At 39.4% G+C, this 14,036-nt stretch overlaps 1 protein-coding gene across 1 annotated transcript; it reads right to left on the reverse strand.

Annotated features, from left to right (window-relative positions):
- Nucleotides 1–229: 229 nt before the first annotated feature.
- On the reverse strand, nucleotides 230–13,733 carry GATM (glycine amidinotransferase). Its single transcript, XM_075159513.1, has 9 exons — nucleotides 13,593–13,733; nucleotides 12,923–13,141; nucleotides 8,706–8,901; nucleotides 7,311–7,501; nucleotides 5,869–6,006; nucleotides 5,413–5,577; nucleotides 3,468–3,531; nucleotides 3,250–3,366; nucleotides 230–1,283 (listed from the first exon to the last, which is right to left on the reverse strand). Exons 1-9 carry the CDS (start codon nucleotides 13,659–13,661, stop codon nucleotides 1,171–1,173), a joined length of 1,272 nt encoding a protein of 423 aa, XP_075015614.1. The 5' UTR covers nucleotides 13,662–13,733; the 3' UTR covers nucleotides 230–1,170.
- Between the last annotated feature and the right edge of the window lie 303 nt (nucleotides 13,734–14,036).

Consider the following 14,036-nt stretch of genomic DNA (forward strand, 5'->3'; position numbering starts at 1 on the left):
TATTAATGTTACTTTCCCCCACCAGTCATACTTCTGTGCAAAACAGAAGCAGAAACATATTATATGAACAATATAGTACAAGGCTTTCCTGCATTATACAAGTGCCTAAGATGTTACATGTTTTACAGAAAAAAAAAAAATCCATGTGTATTTTGTATTCCATCTGTATTGTAAAAACATATACCCATCCAGACATTTAATGCTTACTTACTTACAGAAGGGCAACAAATTGAGAATGCAAAAAACTTTATTAGCATAAAAAGTACATATTCAGCAATCAATACTCAAATTCCTTCACAGCATCTGGCATGTTTGATACATCTTTCTGTATCCGCTACAGTTGGAGGAAGAAGGGGTTGTAAGATGTCAGAGGTTTAGGGTTAGAGGGGAGTTGTTGGTGGAGGTTTTTTTTGTTTTGTGCCTTTTTTTTTAAAGTTATGTAAACAATTCAGAGTGAAACCTGTACAAGCAGAATATTAGCTATCATTTGTACACTTAAAAGTTAAATAAAAACCGATTTCAGCAATACAAAAAGGAATATAAAAATGTATTCAGATGCATGACAAATGCATCAGAAGAAAATGTAGGACATGGGAAGTAAGTGAACATGTTTTAAAAGTGAGATCATACTGGAAATTCTCTGTAAAGATCTGTATGGCTCAACACGAAAAACATTATAAAATTACTTGGTTCCATAAGAGATCTGTACAGTTGCATCCATTTTAACTTCATGAAACATGAATATATTAGAACAATAGACTGATTAAAAGGAATAAGAAAAGTTTACTCAAGTTTAACATTTCAAGCTGCCTATTTGGTAGGGTAACTAGATAGAGGTAGATGTCCAATATTAGTGGCCAAGCTATTCTAGCAAGACCCTTTACCTATCTTGTCACGTTTTACATTCAAACCCAATGTGAAATGGCTTCACAGATGAAGGACATCTTTCAAAAAGCCAGCCAGAAAACCTGTATTGCTGATGGAAGTAGTTTCAATTGTACTGCTGAAAGTGAAGAGTATGTAAGAATAAGTCATTTACCAGACCACTGTAAGGACACCACTGATCAAGCACTAGAGCTCATGCAGTCGTTTTAACAAAAGTGAAATAAATTTGTTAATTTCCTATGCTTATTTTAGAAGCTGAACCATTGCTGCCTATCGGGCTCATAACTAGTCAAAATAAGATTGTAGGGTACCACGCCGGCGGATATCACATGTCCAGCAATGGAAACCACCTCCCAATGAATTGGCATGGCGAATATTCACTTTAATTGTAGAAATGCCTGCAAGAAACATACATTGCATACTTTAAAATTAAAATCTCAAATTCACATGGTAAGCTTTGATCATAACACTAGATAAAGCATTATCAGATCATATGGCTAGATGCAAGTACAGAAAGTATTTCCTACTCATTTGTTAAGAATTTCTTTTCCCAAATTCTAGGCAGAGAACAAGCTAGGAACATAGCTGGCTTGTTTATTCCAGCAATACCCTCAGGAATATATAGTGCTTGGAGCACAGCCCGTGTTTGATATGTTATGATGTGCCAGTAATAAAAAGAAAAATTCAGTTTTTGCGGTATGTGAAGAATTAGCTGAAATTCTGCTACAATATATGACCAGGGCACATTTACATAGATCTGTGTGAGCATTTATGGTTCAGACACTAAATGTTCTCTTTCAAGTGCCTTTCAAGAAAAGAGGCATTCAAAGTACAGAGCTCTGAGTCCCTCTTTCTCTGAAAGGGGAAAGAGGCTGTTACGCTTACTACCTAGGTTAAGCTTCCTCCCACTTCTTTTCAGCTCTGATGTTTCAGCTGTGGCTCAGCTTATACAAAGTCCTGACAGATAGACTAGGATCAAAAGACTTTTCTGTTATGAATTTTGCCTTTTTGCTTCTTGGTACTTTCAGGAGCAGCTTGGTAGAATCTATCATCTAGGTCAGCAATAGTTTTGTTCCCAGTAGACCCATCTCAGTCCTAGGAACTGACTACAGGAGTTTATTTAGAACTCAGACAGATTGTGAAGTTCAAGTGTGAAAGATATGTCATGATTAGCATTAATGGCCTTATTTTTTAACTACTTTCAAGCATTTATAAATCCTCAGCTCCTCAGTCATGCAGAGAATTAAAACAACCTAAGATTGAAAAGCTAAGTGATTCACTAAAAGTTGTATAGCCAGTCTTTAAAACCAGATTAAAGCATTAGATTGCATGGTTCTCACCTGCGATCTGTCTCACATTTGAGGGAAGCTTCAGTAAGTGCACTCACATCCATGGCATGACCCGTCTAGGTTCACAGTTGCTATCTTCCACCTTTCAATCATTCTCTCCTTCCCATCATTTTTCTCCCTTTAAAGGAGTCTTTTGCTATTGAGAAGTATTATCTTTCATTCTAGAATACAATGATCCCTCACTTCCCTTGACTTCTCATCTACCCACCAGTCGTCTTTCTACCCTCAACTTCTGCATCTCCATGTACTTTTACCCTGCAGCAGTAGTCAGCTGGCTGTAGCACCAAGCAATCTGGCTACCCTCCTACTAACCAACTATGAGCCACAAGTAGACCTACCTACAACCTTCCCTCCCAGCACGATGGAAACAATTGGATTAACTGCATGAGTTCAGATTTTTAACTCTATATTATTTGTCTTTGGAGTTAGCTGTGCATAATAAGACTTTCAGATTTTATATTCTGTTACTGTTCTCCTACCGCTGCATATCTAAACCCTATCATGAGGTTACATCTCACAGGACTGAGAATCTCCACAAGTGAGCAGAAATACCTGGGTTAAGTGGTCTCAATTTGACCATTTAAAGTACAATGAGTTTGAAACTAGAAAAATCTGAAAGCATTTTGGCAATGAGGGAGAGCCAGCTCTACATCACTCAGCAATATGCTCACTCAACCTCTCCAAGACAGATTTTGACCTCCAAACTGAACAGACAGTTTTACATTAAAAAAGCTCATTCAAAAGCATGCTAGCAGTAACTTTAATTGCTACTCATACCTTTATTTGCTGCAAGCTGTAGGGGGCACAAGATGTAAGCAGCCCATGTGAACATGACAGAAGTATTCAGGAGAGATATCACTGAATGATTCTTACTTGCTAATCCAATTGTTTGCGTACCTTTTCCAGTGCTGGCTGCTTTGACTACTTTAAGTGAAACCTCCATTCATCCTGATGTGTACAGCTGGTATAAAGATCATTTCTTTTTAAGTATATGTTGAAATATGTTAGGACATACCCAGATTTTCAAACATCTTCTGAATTGATGTCTCATTGGCATCCACCATCACACGTTTCTCATCCAGCATTAGGACATTCATGGAGAGCCATTTAGAAGACATCCACAGTGGGTGATCTAAACACATGAGAATGAACCTTCTACTGTACCAATGTTGCCCCATATTAAAACTCTTAAGAATACTCTTGGAATTCTTAGAAAAGAAAGAGTGAATATACCATCTGGGATGAGTGGCACAGGGGGGTGAATCACAGTCCAGCCTGCTTTCTTGAAGAGCTCAATCTGAAAGAGCAATTTAATTAGATTCTAAACAGGGTTCTTAAAGCATTGTCCTCCAACCTATACCACATTTTCTCAGACTACTTCAATATACATGACATCCCCTCCTCTCTGTTCACTACTCTTGCCCTCATTCAAGTTCCATCTACAAACCCAGTTTTCATACAAGCATTTTTTAAAGCCTTTTCAAACTTTGCATACTACTAGCATTTGTTTCTACTGTTTTTATATAGGTAGGTATACTAAGATATGTTAAAGACAAAAGGTAACACACATCTTTACTGTGAAGTAAAGATATTAGTAACAGTGCAAAAGTATTAAATGCTTTATTTTTTGTATTATTTCTTCCCATATGACTGTAAAAGCCATTGATATGAATTACACTGCCATTTATAGAAACAAAAATACCACATAAAATTACATTTGCATTATGCTTCATAAGAAACTTAATATGCAGTTTATTTAACAAAGGGAACAAAATAAAGGCATCCTAGGGAATAATTTGTGTCTCTAAGAATTACACCATTAAGTTAAAATAAGAGGAGGATAATTTGGCTAAGGAGAACTGACTTTTCAACTTCATTGTCTGAATACTTGGAAGAGCTCTTTATTCAAGTGTTACCACGAGGTGGAGCTCCGATTCTGAAAACTCAATAACCAGCCCGGCCTGCCAGGATTTTAAAGAAAAGCCTCCTTTCACCCGCACCTCTCCCTCATTTCCTGGTCATCTAGAACTGCCAAATCAGTTTTTATGAAAGAAAGCTGCATCTACCTTTTCTATCTACACAGACAGCAGTTTTCCATGAAAAAAGTCCCAGCACATGGGTTTAACACAAGGAGACCAAGAGCCTCCTCTTGCAAGTGAGATTATGAAAAACTGGGGAAGGGAAAAGGGGAGGAGAAGACTATGATTGTTTTAAAAAAATATATTCTCATAATGGATATTACTAAAAGGCAGTAATTCAATGGGACCATTTGCATTAAAGCCACTTGCTATGAAGAGACTAATATTGCTTCTAAAAGCTATGCTGCGCACATGGTTCCATCATCTCTGCTCTCACAGCTCTGTCCCACTGATGAAGTATCAGCTTAGCTATTCCCATGTGTTTGTACAGCTCCCGAGATCATGGGGATCCTCACAGAAATCCTCAAGCACTGGCAGTACAGGTAACATGCCTGTAACAGCGATGAGCTCTTACTCTCTGAAGGGCTTTCTGATCTGATTGCACTGTTAAGCAATGTTAGCTTTTTCTCAGACGGAAGTAGTAGGTTTTACATACTGAACCATGTCTCTCCTCCTTCCTACTCTTCAGAAAGTATTTCTTGCTCAGTTATACAGAGCTGAATGCCTGAGCAATTACCAGCCTCCTGCTATTGGGACAGTTAACAATACCAAAGCAGAGGCTTCCAAAATAAGAATAAAAAGGGGGATTACTCATCTGAACAGCAGAAAGCCCTCAAATTCTCCTTGGATACAATTAAATATATTTAAGTAGTCGAAGTGTTCAGAGTAGGAGTATATCCTATGTACTTGCTTTGATACTACATTATTACAAATTAGATCACTTCCATCACATTTAAACCACGTACACAGGAAGAAACACACAACACGTCTGCCTAGCCTCACAGTAAGAAAGCACAAAGAGCAGTAGCAGAAAACTGGGGGAGAACAATGGTCATTGTACTGCTGAGAAAGTTCTACAGTCAAGATGTAAATACATCTATAAGTTCCTGAACAACTGAGAGTGCTATTTAAATGCGATAATTTAGTATTATTCAAGTGTATACAAAATAAACTTGTGGATTAGCAACTATCCAGCAGGGACGTAATCTAGCCGAGTCATTTTTAAACACAAAATACTTTCCCCTCTGCTACACTCTTACCTGATGGCAGGGACGGTCTGGGTTAGAGAGCACAAGATCAGGTCCAATGATATTAAAAGTGGCATCAATGTGCATAGGGTTAGGATCCTTAAAGGATATTATATGCACTCTATAGTCTGGTGCAAGATGTCGCCTCATCCATTCAATGCCCATGTAATTTGTAACCTGAAAACAGGACAAAGTTTCACTACGCTAGAATATAAACTGCATCCAAGCTTAGTTTATCTAAGGTTTTATTTAAATAAATATTTAAAGCCAAAATAATAGAGGTTTGTGCCTTTAGCTAACCTCTTAGCTGTAAGACAGTCTCATCCTATATATCAGACATTCTACAAATAGCAACTTCTTTTGTCAACATTATTATTTTAATGCTGTTCAGGAATTTAAAAAGAACATAAATACAAGTATCAATCATGAAGATAGATACCAAAAATGTTGTAAGAAACCTTTGTTTACCTGGCTCCTTTGTACAAAGATATCTCTTCCAGCTCTAATGAAGTCAGCAGCGTCAAAGCATGGCTCAAATTCAGTAGTTACAAATTTTCCTTGAGCAGCCAGTTTATGCCTGTCTTCAAGACAGCAGATTGGATAATCCTAGTTACAGAAAAAAGAATAACAACTTTAAATTGGAGATGGTAAGGAAAAGTTTTCAAACTATTTGCTACTGAAGAGTATTTTGAAATTAAAAAAAAATGTTTATATTGATAGCTAGTATGTTCCTGGAGGTGGTTTGGTTTACTTGTTACTAGAATAAGAAAACCAAAGCATAAATGTGGAAGTTTAAGTAAAAGGTTTTAAGTACATTCAAGAATAGGTGATGAGATAAGAGATAATAATTATACCAAGAAGTTAATTGTTCTTCAGAGCCACTGTCTCTATAATATTCTGGCTTCTGGATCAAACGTATTCATTACCAGTGGAGTTTAACTATCAGTCCAACAAATCACTGCACAGTGACAGCAATACTAGTATGCAAGCTATTTCCTACCAAAGGTGGACTCCATACTTTTTCCACATTTTAGAATGGAGCAGTACTTCAAGTTAGAAGGTAGATCTTCAGGAATTTAAATAGATTTTAGAATGAAACAATGCAATTAAGAACAAATGAGGAGGAAAAAAAACCAGCACAAACAAAAACTACTGGATAAGTAAGCATGCTTCAGAACAGGCTCTGGAAATTTTCTAATATGGGCAGATTACTCTAAGGTAATTTTGTTTAACAAAGACTTCTTTGCATCATTGATAAGATGTCACTGTTCCCAGAAAGTTAAAATCATTCCACGTCCAGTTTTACTGCACTTATTGTAGATGCTCTTACCAAGGTCCTAATGCATTTGGGGGCCTACAGGAAACTACCAAAATTGTCTGAGTCAAAATTATTACAAAAGAAAAAAAGAAAATATTAACTTAAATATTTGGAAGGCAAATACTCACAGTTTAGATCCTCTACTATTTCTTCTATGTAACTTTCAAAATACTAATCATCACACAAAACAAGGATCATGAGTTTTTTTCTGTGACAAAATGTATATTCTTTCCCACTTTCCTGATACACTCAGGACATATGGACATTCTCAGGGAATCTCAATTCTTTAAAGTAATCTTTGTGATGTCTTTCTAGCATTCCTTCCTCTTTAGTAATGCTAAGTTATAGCCAGTAATCAAAACAATTCAATAGGCACAACTTCCTGTTTCTTATTCCCTAATTGCACACTCAGTTTCACCTGGAAAGGCTACCGAATATTTGCATACATTAGAAAAATCACAAATTTCCAGAGTTGTTTTGTTCCTCCCTCCTCCCCAGCCCCAATTTTGTGAAACGTAGATATCAGGTTGAAACTATCAACAAAATTCTGTATAACCAGAACTGAAGTTCTGAAGCAAAATGAGAACAATACCTGATCATAGAGTTCGTCTGCCATTGTGGGTTTGGGGGCAGTTGTCCACTTAGCACCACGGTTGAAATAATCTTTGATTATTCGTCTATACGCTCTGTACTCAAAGAACCGAGCACGCCAAGCCATTGGTGCTTCAATAATTTCATTTCCCACCACCAACAGGAGGTCTCTTGGCATGGCAGCGTACATACCTGAAAGGAAAAACGCCATTAACCTACGAGACAAATATACTTTCCTGAGCTCTTTCAGCTTACTCTCTTTTCACTCTCCTTTTTACCATTACTTCTATCCAAAGGACTGGCAAAAAGCATCTCTATAAAAGTCAGGAAACCAGCGCATAATTTGAGGTCCTTACATTCTTCAGTAAGTTTTCAAAGTGACATTTTTTGTTCAAAATACTTGCAACATTTTGTTACAAAGCCTCACTCATAACTAGTTCACAGCTAGATGAAAGCCATCCACAATCTATAAGCCTCCACTTCATAATTTGGTTATTGGAAATTATCTAGACAAATGCTTATGAATTACTCAGATGACTTTAAAAGGTGATGACAGGTAGCAAGTTTTCCAAGTGGACCTCATTTCTTTATACGCCATCCTTTTAAAAAGTAACAGCACAGAAGAGGAATTTGATAGAACACAGGACTAGTGCAGAAACCAGTCCCATTAGACTTTTCATTATCATTACCTGTTCCCCAATGAATTTGAATTCCACTAGAACAACTGAGGAACACATTTGACATGAAAGGAGCCTGGAGACTACGCTCGATGCAAAGCTGTGTATGAGCCAGTGTGCTCTCACTGCAAATAACCAAAGCCACATGGTGCTATACAAGGAGGAATGTGGCCAGTAGGTAAAGAGACATTCAAATTTCCTTGACACTAGTGAGGATCCTCCTGGAAAACTGTTTCTAGTTTTGGCCTCCATAGTTTAAGATTGATCCAACAAATGGCTATCAAGACAGTCAGGGGGGCCTTAAAGCACATGACCTGGGAGGAGAAGTAGAGGAACCTGAGTTTATTTCAAGTGGCAAGTGGGGGACAAAGCAGTAACAGCCTACAGCTACTTTCTGGGCCACTAAACATAACAGATGAACACTTCTTGGTAGTGGCAGCGACAACATAGCAAGGGAATCTGGCAACAGATGCAGGTTAGGTATTAGGAAGACATCTTTCATTAGGAAGTCCACGCAACACTGGAACAGGTCAGCAAACCAGGTGGCAGAACCTCCATCTCTCGAGATTTTCCAAGTCATGGCTACACAAAGCTATTACTGACCTCATCTAGCACTGGCAATAATCCTGCTCCAAGCAGGAAGGTAGACTAGATGACATCCAAAATGTCTCAGACAAGAGCTAAACACACACAGCCTTCAACAATGGAGGAACATTTACCTGTAGACTCAAAATCAGGTGTTTTATATTTCACAGACCAGTCAATTGGATCAGGCCTCTTGACAATTACACCTTCTCCTTTCAAAATATTGCACATCTCTTCAATTTCAGCAATAGCTTTTTTTAAATGGTCTTTGGGGAAGCTCTGGCCTCCAAATTTCTGATAAAATCCCCAATACTTTTCATATGTGTTGGCCTAAAACAAAAGGACAGGTAAGTGACAAAGAATAAGCATCATTCTGGTTATTTTGGTAGAGTGAAATAGATGCATAAGACAATTCTTAATGTTCAAAGTTTCTTGTTCTTCTTTCACTGACTTCCCATTGCTTTGTATGTGTTATGACCATAGCAAGTCATAGTGTGCCTTATATTTGATTCCTGCCATATTTTGAAGAGTTGCTAAGAATTGTTAATGCCCTGCTGATTTTCTTCTAAAATAAAGGGGCAGGAGAGGAAGAAAAAAAAGAGGGAGAAGCTTCAATGCTTCAGATAAATGCTCAATTGTTCCTTAACATTTATATAGAGAGCCCAGGCAAAGGTCTCAGCATGGCCATCCTGCTCCTCCAGTACTGAAGCTTCTTCCCATCCTTCCTGAAGGAATATATTCTTTTTCTCTAGGCGAGGTCTTGGGTAATTTGATCACCTCAGACTTGCCAGCTGTTCAGAAGTCACATGCAGTTCATATGAAGTGCCTAGCATTCCTGCGGAAACCTGTTCTGCTAATGAGACAAATTTGTCGTAAGGAGTAAAGCTAGTTATTTTCAGAGCCACCCATGATGTATTTGAATATCATTAATTTCTAAGAAGTGCCGCTCCACTCTTCACCAGGTACATCCTCTAGTACTGCTCTTTTTCAAACCTGAGAAGTGACACTTGTGTGGCACTAATATGATGGCATAATCTTAAAGTTAAGATAGAGTAAGGGTTAACACCATAACATCACTTATATTCCCTACCTTCTGAATAACTGGGAAAAGGGTATATGACTGAGACATCTATTTCATACTAATTCAGGGTTGAGATTTCAGGCCCCTTTGATCATATACATACAACTCATTTCAGACTGTTTAAGAAGTACCATGGCCAGGACACAGAAAAGAGCTTTAAATAATCTCCTTAATGCACCTTATAACCTACTGTCTGAGAGTACCTGAGAAACCGTAGCAGCATTTAAGAAAAACCCTTTCTTTTTGAAAAGAAATTTAAGAGTGTGCTGCAAGAAGAAGATTGTCTTTAAGAAATAGCAGAATTACTCCCTACAGTTGCTATACATTTTAAACTTTTGTCGTAGAAAACAATTAACATTATCAATGTTAACGCTCTCGAGATGTACCTTAAAGCTAGTAATGACAGTTATTAAATTTAGTACATTGAAACAGAAATTCGGATCAAAATGCTTTTTGCCTAATTCAGTAGTAAACGCACCACCATCCCCCCAGCTTCTCACTCAAGGTATAATGATCTGTGGTAATAATACCTCTTCACCAAAACTTCATTATTATTCACAAAGTATACTGAAAAACATTGCAGAGTACAAAGCTATAAAGCTGAAGAGCAAAGACTGACTGTCAACTGCTTCAGAAGAATACATCTGAACTGTAAGATTTTTGACCAAAGTGCTAATTCAAAAAAAGGGCATCTTCCTAAATAATGTAGTTGTTAACATCCTAGTTAAGATTTCCCATGTTACCCAATAGTGTATTTACCTCTATATAACCTAAATAGCCCATTTCAAGCTCCCAAAAGGACATGCAATAAAGCATCAGCTCATTAGTATTCATCAGATATGAGGGCTCCCTATTCAATTCCTTCCTTCCTCCTTCTTATGCCAAGCACATCATTCCTACATCACAGCAAAGAGACTTGTGTATACCAAAACCATGTCTCAAGAGTGCTGAATGCAGCCATACTTCCTGCACTTAAATATTTTGTAAATAAACATGCGTACAATCCTAAAACACAACTTAGAAGTACCTCAAAGCAAGTATTTGCCAAAACTGTTATACTTTGAGATGTGCTTTTTAAAGCGTCTCAGGTCCAAAGCCTCAATTTTTCCTTATACAACACAAATTCGCTAGTTTTAAACTGCAGTTTTATAACCAATGACCCCCATTCATGCTTGGCAGAAGGCATGTGATACACATCAACCCTAGTATTGCTACTTACAGGGACAGCAGCAGGGATTTTTGGCTGTTGTGTTACACTAGAGCAACACACACATACGCACCTTACCTTTCAGCCACATAGCAGAGATTTGAACAATAACTGAATCTATTAGTATCTTTCAGTATTGGCAAGGTAGGATTTGGACTACTGTTTGGATTATTCAGCAAGGCTCCCAGGTACAGTTACTGTTGCAGCACAATTTAAGACAAAACAGAGAAAACTAGAGGAAAGCACATCTCAGCTGGCACTCCCTATTACCATTACCTGTTGTGGCCAATGTATTCTTTAGACTTGACAGTTTACATAAAGCAAAGCTAAAGCTTGCTTTAACCCCAAGTTGTAGGTATTCAAATTGGAGAGGTAATCCTATACTTTGACACTCCTCATTGAGCTTTTGATACCACATGTAACAGAAGGTGAAGTTCTGACCTCATCTGATTAGTTATGGCTTAATAGGCACTAGAACCAGGCTAGCATGTGGCTAGCATGCCACACTTCAAGTTAGACATTTGAAAGAGTATTTTTTCTGACAGTAAAGCAAGCCCTTGGCCGCTACTCGAGAACAGAATTTTGTCTCATTTAATGTTACAATGTAACAAAGTTAGAAATGTTCTTTCCTTACTCTTTCTGTACATTCATTATGGCAGTTTTAAATACATAAATGCACATACATACACTTGTATATTAGAAATGCCAATCCTCATTCACTTCTTTTTCTGAAGCTGCTACAATATCTTTGGAGTGTCTGAAACACGATTCCAGAGGTTGGTAACTGAGCTTCAGCTTTCAAGTAGTAAATACAAGTCATGTATTTATAATATATATAATGAAATATATAATATATATAATGAAATCAGTGGTAAAGTTTTCATTATGCTCACCGGGGCCAAGATATCATCTCAAATGTCCCAAGTCAAATGATTACTCTTGTATCTGGGCATTAGAACTACCAAGTTGCAGTAATTCATTCATATTCCTCCAAACAGTTTTGCCCAGAATCATTGCCCAGATTCCAAAGAAAAATATACAAATATGAAAGGGGCTGGGGGAAGAGAAGTCTTCTCCACAAGTACATCTCAAACTTCCTCTAAACTACCATTTCCAGCACTTTAAACATATTTTCAGTATCTTTGTTTGCCATTCCTTCAATGTCAGATCAGAAGAATTCCCTTTCTGTTTTTAACGGAGGTCTTCTGGTCAACTTTGTCAAGATATCCTTTAAAATTTTACTAAGGTCTCTTCAGCAGAAGTAGTGTGCCAGCACATTTTGCTGTGATACCCACGGATTACGTGCTGCCTTGGAGGCAGTACTGTACTGTAACACTGGAAGAGAACAATTCAAGATCAAGATCCCCACAAACGCAGGTAACAACACATACCTGGCAACTTTAAAGTCCAGGTAAAGCACACAATAAAAATCTGGACCAAGCCCATTGTTTGAGTGTTCCTGTTCTAAAACACAACATTTCAGAGAACAAAGAAATGTGGATTTATTTAGGTTGCTGTTATAATTTTAGGCACAGAAAAACTCTGAAGAACAGAGGAGTAGTATTTCCATACAATACCTACAGTAGCACATAAGAATTCCAGTGAGCTATTTAAAAGCCATTTAAACAGAACAGTCCTGCTAGTCTACAGCTATAGAACTCAATCTTTCTCAGACTATTAAGTAGAAAACTACACTTTTTTTCCAAGTGGTAACCCTACTTAGTTTTGAGCCCAATTAAACTTTCATCAGCACTACCAACCATCTCAAATGCTAGAGTGTGTACTTTGACAGCATCAGAGCTGTATTACTAGAGCAGATTGTACATATTGGAGATTCTCTCTACTACTGACTTCTGTTAAAACAGCTAATTCAGTTGAAACCGGAAGGAAAAGCATATCTCCCACCAACATGGCTGTGCTGTAAAATTTCACACATGTAAACAACTACTTTGAAAGAATCACCCTCGAGTAACCACCACACCTTGTGCACTGTAAAGCTTAAGCAAATTGTATATATAAAGCCTGCATTATTTCCTATTTAAGGTTGTTTTTTCATTGTTTACCTTAACCTCCACAGAAAAAGGTGGGACACAAGCATTTTCAGCTCTTCCCACAATGACCTCTTCCAGTGGGTCCCATTCATTGTATGAGCAAACAGGACAGTCCTTAGGCACAGGGCTAGTAGCCTTGTTGTCATCAGCAGTACAGGTGTTCTGGGAGGCTGTAGCTGCCTGGGTGCTCTGGAAAGATCGCTGCACCCATGCTGTAAAGACTCTTCCAAGCTTAAAATAAAAATAAGAATGAAAATTATGTTTCCCTTGGAAAAGGCAAAAAGCAATAGTTCAGTCCACAAGTGCCTTACACTGTAATCCCAAAGCAATGTACATTATTTGGAGCATTAACAGAAACACAGTTTGTTACAGCCATTCTAATTTATTCACAGCCTACTAGATGCTTAAAGGACAATTTGCCTTTTAAAATACACTTAGTTTAGGAGAGTAATGACATGGGAGCACAGCATTGACAGTGGCAACTGGAGTCACTGAACCCTGTGCTGCTGAACTGGGAGGATGCACGGGTGAGCCTCAGTAAAAGCAGCCTGTGGCCGTCCCGCGCCCGCTCACCACCGCTCGGAGCACCCCCGTACGCCTGCACAAGCCCCCCCCGCCCCGCGACGGCGCATCCTCAACCCCAGCCCCTCTGAGCCCGGCGGCGGATCTGCGTGGCACTAACCCGCGAGCCGATGTAATGCGCCGCTTCAGCTCCCCGGCTGCCCCCGCGCAAGCACCGCACCCGCAGCATCTTGCTGGCAGGACAGCTCCGCACGACCCCGCGCCTGCCCCCCCCGGCAGCGCAACTGCACGCTCCGCCCGGCCCGCCGCCTTTATAGCGGCCCGCCGCGCCCCCGGCACCGCCCATTGGCCGCAGGGGCGCGGAGCGGCGCCGAGCCCAGACGGGGGGCGGCAGCCGCCTGCCCGCGTGCAGCTGCTGCTGGGCGGCGGCGGGGCCCCGGCGGGAAGGGCCCGCCCGGCGGCGCGGCACCCCCCGCGCTGGCCGCCGAGGGGTAGCTCGGTGCTGCCCGCGAGTCGGGGTGAAAGAGCAGCCGGAGCGATCAGGCCCCAGCCCCGGGCCCGGGGAGCCGCGGTCCAGCTGGATGAGGCAATCCCCAAAGCTGCC

This window comes from Calonectris borealis, chromosome 11 (genome assembly GCF_964195595.1).
Source record: "Calonectris borealis chromosome 11, bCalBor7.hap1.2, whole genome shotgun sequence".
Lineage (NCBI taxonomy): Eukaryota > Metazoa > Chordata > Aves > Procellariiformes > Procellariidae > Calonectris > Calonectris borealis.

What these genes read in the sequence shown, in the direction of transcription:
- GATM (XM_075159513.1), bottom strand. Translation starts at nt 13,661, where the DNA reads ATGCTGCGGGTGCGGTGCTTGCGCGGGGGCAGCCGGGGAGCTGAAGCG. An exon ending in CAGACGAACTCTATGATCAG is followed by an intron (nt 6,007 to 7,310) that starts GTATTGTTCTCA and finishes TTCTGTAACTAG; the next exon opens with GATTATCCAATCTGCTGTCT. An exon ending in CAGACCGTCCCTGCCATCAG is followed by an intron (nt 3,532 to 5,412) that starts GTAAGAGTGTAG and finishes TTGCTCTTTCAG; the next exon opens with ATTGAGCTCTTCAAGAAAGC.